This window comes from Macadamia integrifolia, chromosome 7 (assembly GCF_013358625.1).
Source record: "Macadamia integrifolia cultivar HAES 741 chromosome 7, SCU_Mint_v3, whole genome shotgun sequence".
Lineage (NCBI taxonomy): Eukaryota > Viridiplantae > Streptophyta > Magnoliopsida > Proteales > Proteaceae > Macadamia > Macadamia integrifolia.
The window spans coordinates 25,157,679-25,161,282 of NC_056563.1; the positions used below are offsets into that span (position 1 = coordinate 25,157,679).

Here is a 3,604-nt window from a genome sequence, read left to right on the forward strand (position 1 = left end):
ATAAGAGCCAGCGTTGACTTGACTCACATTTGTGGGGTGCGTATAAGAGAACAACTGGGCCAAAGATCGGGACACACTCATTGGAAAAAACAAAAAAAAAAAACAAAACAAAAAAAAACAAAAAACTATTTGTTTCTTATCAGGACAGCTTACTGTATTCACCTCCATTAGTTTTGTAATTAATTGAGCTTTCTCCTTGTTCTTTTCATTGAAAGCTTCAAGGGCCTCTTTGTATTCTTTCTCCTGTAAGCCAATCCAAATAAAATAAAAATCCCACTTTAACAAAATCAAACTAATTTTTCCTCTAATTGCATTAAAAAAGTAGTTGTAAAAATGAATTACACTTGTGTCAATGTGAAGGGAAAATGTTGTTGTCACCACCCCAGGTGACATGCATTATAACCATAGCTCTCATTTTCTGTCATGTGAACAAGTTAGGTGGCAAATCCAATAATTGGATTACCCACATGACTGGCCAATTTCGGTATCAAATTCAATCAATTCCCCATTTATGCAATGGTTACAAATGAGGTTCAACCCAGAAGCCCGGGCTTCAGGGTGGAAACCTTATTCTCAAGTTACACATTATCCGACTAGTGTGAGACTAAAACCCCACTCATTTCTAGCCATAGAGTGCACTCATTACATCATCCATTGCCCTCAAATGGTCGATGCACATACAACTCGCTTTAATACCACTTAATGGCGTCCAATTCAAAAGCCCAAGCTCCAGGATGGAGAGGCCATTCCCAAGTTACACATTATCCGACTAGTGTGAGACTAAAATCCCTCTCATTCCTAGCCATGGTGTGCACTCCCTATACCAGTTACCCTCCCATACATATTCATGCTTACCTATAGTCCATGCACCTTCTTTAGTTTTCCGAAATTTGGGATTATGGAGTCTATTTGTCAATAAAATTTCAGCCTCACTGGAGTTATGACATGCGAAAATGACACATGATTACAAAAATCAAATATCACCAACATAGTGCCAAATTAAACCCAAATGTGAACATAACAAGAAGCTAATAATAAGTAGGAAAAACATAATATCAATCACTGAGAGTGATGATAGATGATATTGAATGTTACCTTCTTTTGGCAGCTTTGTCCAAGTGGTTTTAACTCTCGGTTCACAGTATCAATCTTTTTACGTATTGAAGAAACATCCTTCCTCATTGGATCCGCCATTGCTTCAAGCTCCTATTAAAATTGTATTTTGTTTTGAACAAAGAAATCCAATTTATATATATGGGATTGATCAACAATTTCTACATAGATTGGATACATTTAATTGTAATTAAAAAGAAGTTAAGTATTGAAACTACTCTTATTATTATGTAATTATTGCAATACTAAAGGATACAAATTAAAGAACTATGTGATAACATGGACATATCCTTTCACCAATTTTCCTAATTAAGGTTAAAGAAAAGAAAATAAATACTGTGAGGGGGGCATAAAGAAGAAGAAAAAATTGCGGTATCCAATACTAGGATTATTAAAAAAATAATAAAAATAAAATAAATAAATAAATTTATTAGTCATGTCAGTAGATAATACTCATATTTTCCTTATTTTTATTTTATTTTTTTGTTATATGGTGTTGTAGTGTTCTGATAATAAAGATCAACCTGACATACATATGCTATGAGTTAAAACTGATCTTGTTGCCATACTTACAACAATCTATTTTGAAAGGTAATTACTACCTAATTTGGGTCCACACCTATTGTAGTGCCATGTTTGGTAGAAACCATCAAATGGGTTTCATTATATTCTTTAGAGAAATTATAGAAAAAAAAAAAAAAAAAAAAAAAAAGGGATAGTTGTATAAAGTTCCATTATCACCTCTAAGATTATATCTAATTAAAGTTGAGTTCATGCCATAAAAAGTTGTATACAAAGGATCAGTAAATATCTTCCATGTCCAAGATTGCACAACCAGATCATCCATAAATCTGGTTTCTTGAGTCTAGTTTTAAGGGTTTCTACATCTTATGTTAAGAAGAAAAGATTACAAAACTATTATTTAAAAAAGTGACTTTGGTTTTTTAGAAGAATTAGTTTTAATTATTTCTTACAACTGAGCTGTAAGATCTTGGAAAAGAAATTCATAATCTATGAGAGAGAAATAAGGAACTAGTTATCAGATTTTACAAAAAGAAGCTTAAGGGTGAACAGAATTTTGAACTTACTCCTCGGATCTCTGCTAATCGTTTGGTTTCCTCTTCAACACGACCTAATTGTGCCTGGACCTTCTCCCTTACTTCCATCTTCTTCCTCTCAATCTCTTCTTCTTTGGCTCTAAAAGTTGTGAGAGCAGATCTAGACATATCTTCATCTTTGTCTTCCCTTGGAGGGCTTTCACTGCCAATAATTCCTGAAGTCTTCACCCTCTGCATCTGTCCTTGTTGTTGTTGTTGTTGCTCCCAAGTCTGCCTCTGTGTTTGCATCCTCTATCTCTAGAGAAAAAACTCTTCTTTCCCTAAAGAATTCTCTCTGGTCTTCTCTTCTTCTTTTGTTTTCTTTGCTTTAGAATAATTGTTCTCTTTCTCCTGTTGGAGGTGCTTATAAACAAGGTATGGCTTCCAAAGGTCTCATACCAACAAGCTTTCTTTATGAGCAAATTTACAAAAAGCATAGTTTCAAATGACAAAATTACCCATCACTTTACTTTCATAAAGTTGGAGTGGCCTTTCACTTTGGATAAATCATGTCTGTGCCACTAGCCACACACACCCACTTGCCAACAACTCTCTATTAGTTTCCAAATTTAAAATTTGTATTTTTTTTTTTTAGTATAGGTTTTAGTAGAACTAAGATAGTTATTTTATCCATTTCACTTTTCTTGTATGAAAACTAAGTCAAGGCTGTAGATGGCCCTATATTTCTGGTAAGATAGTTATTTTCTTGAGTAGGTACACTGACAATTTCAACAAACTCCAATAGCCCTTTACTGTTCTCCCATTAATTAAAGGACCGAAACACCCAACTATCCATTATTTCTGTCATTATATTTTATAATATATATATATTCAATTGGGACCCATTTGCCCATAATAAAAACCAAAAAAAAATTGAGGTAAAGCATAAATAGGGCAATTGTGTTTCTGATGGGCTCATGGGTGATGCAATATTATATTTGTTGAAATGTCCTCAGGAGTATCAGTAAATCTTCTATTTTTATCTTGGAAAAGGGTGCTTAGGGGAGAAGCCTAGCTAGCTGTGGAGTAGACAGTAAGGGCTTACCAACACACAACAGAGAGCCAGAAGGGAATGAGAACCGTAGGGGCCAAGACAGTGCAGTAGCTTAGCAAACTTTGACAGATGTAGTGCCTTTCCAACTAGGGTTTAAAAGAAAAAAATACACTCTTTAATCTTTTTCTTCATAATCTAATTTTCTAATATGGTCATCATCAAGTGGTACTGTTTAATATTCTACAATGTTACTATCCAAAAAATAGATGATGGGCTTCAACCTTTATGCTTTCTTCCTCTGTGGGGGCCGTTTGGAACCTATAGAAATGTTTATTTTTCTTGAGCTTCATCAGCTATGATTCATGGTTCTAAAATCCGACCGTTGGACCAAAAGCGGGTT

General features: G+C 34.3%; 1 protein-coding gene across 1 annotated transcript in view; it reads right to left on the reverse strand.

The window, feature by feature from the left end:
- Positions 1–2,591, reverse strand: part of LOC122084845 — a 7,971-nt gene extending 5,380 nt beyond the window's left edge. The window contains exons 1-3 of the mRNA XM_042653271.1: positions 2,202–2,591; positions 1,096–1,206; positions 28–243 (exon numbers count right to left, since the gene is read on the reverse strand). Coding sequence (XP_042509205.1) covers positions 28–243; positions 1,096–1,206; positions 2,202–2,459 — 585 coding nt within the window. The 5' untranslated portion in view covers positions 2,460–2,591. The remainder of the gene's footprint in view (positions 1–27; positions 244–1,095; positions 1,207–2,201) is intronic.
- Positions 2,592–3,604: the final 1,013 nt, after the last annotated feature.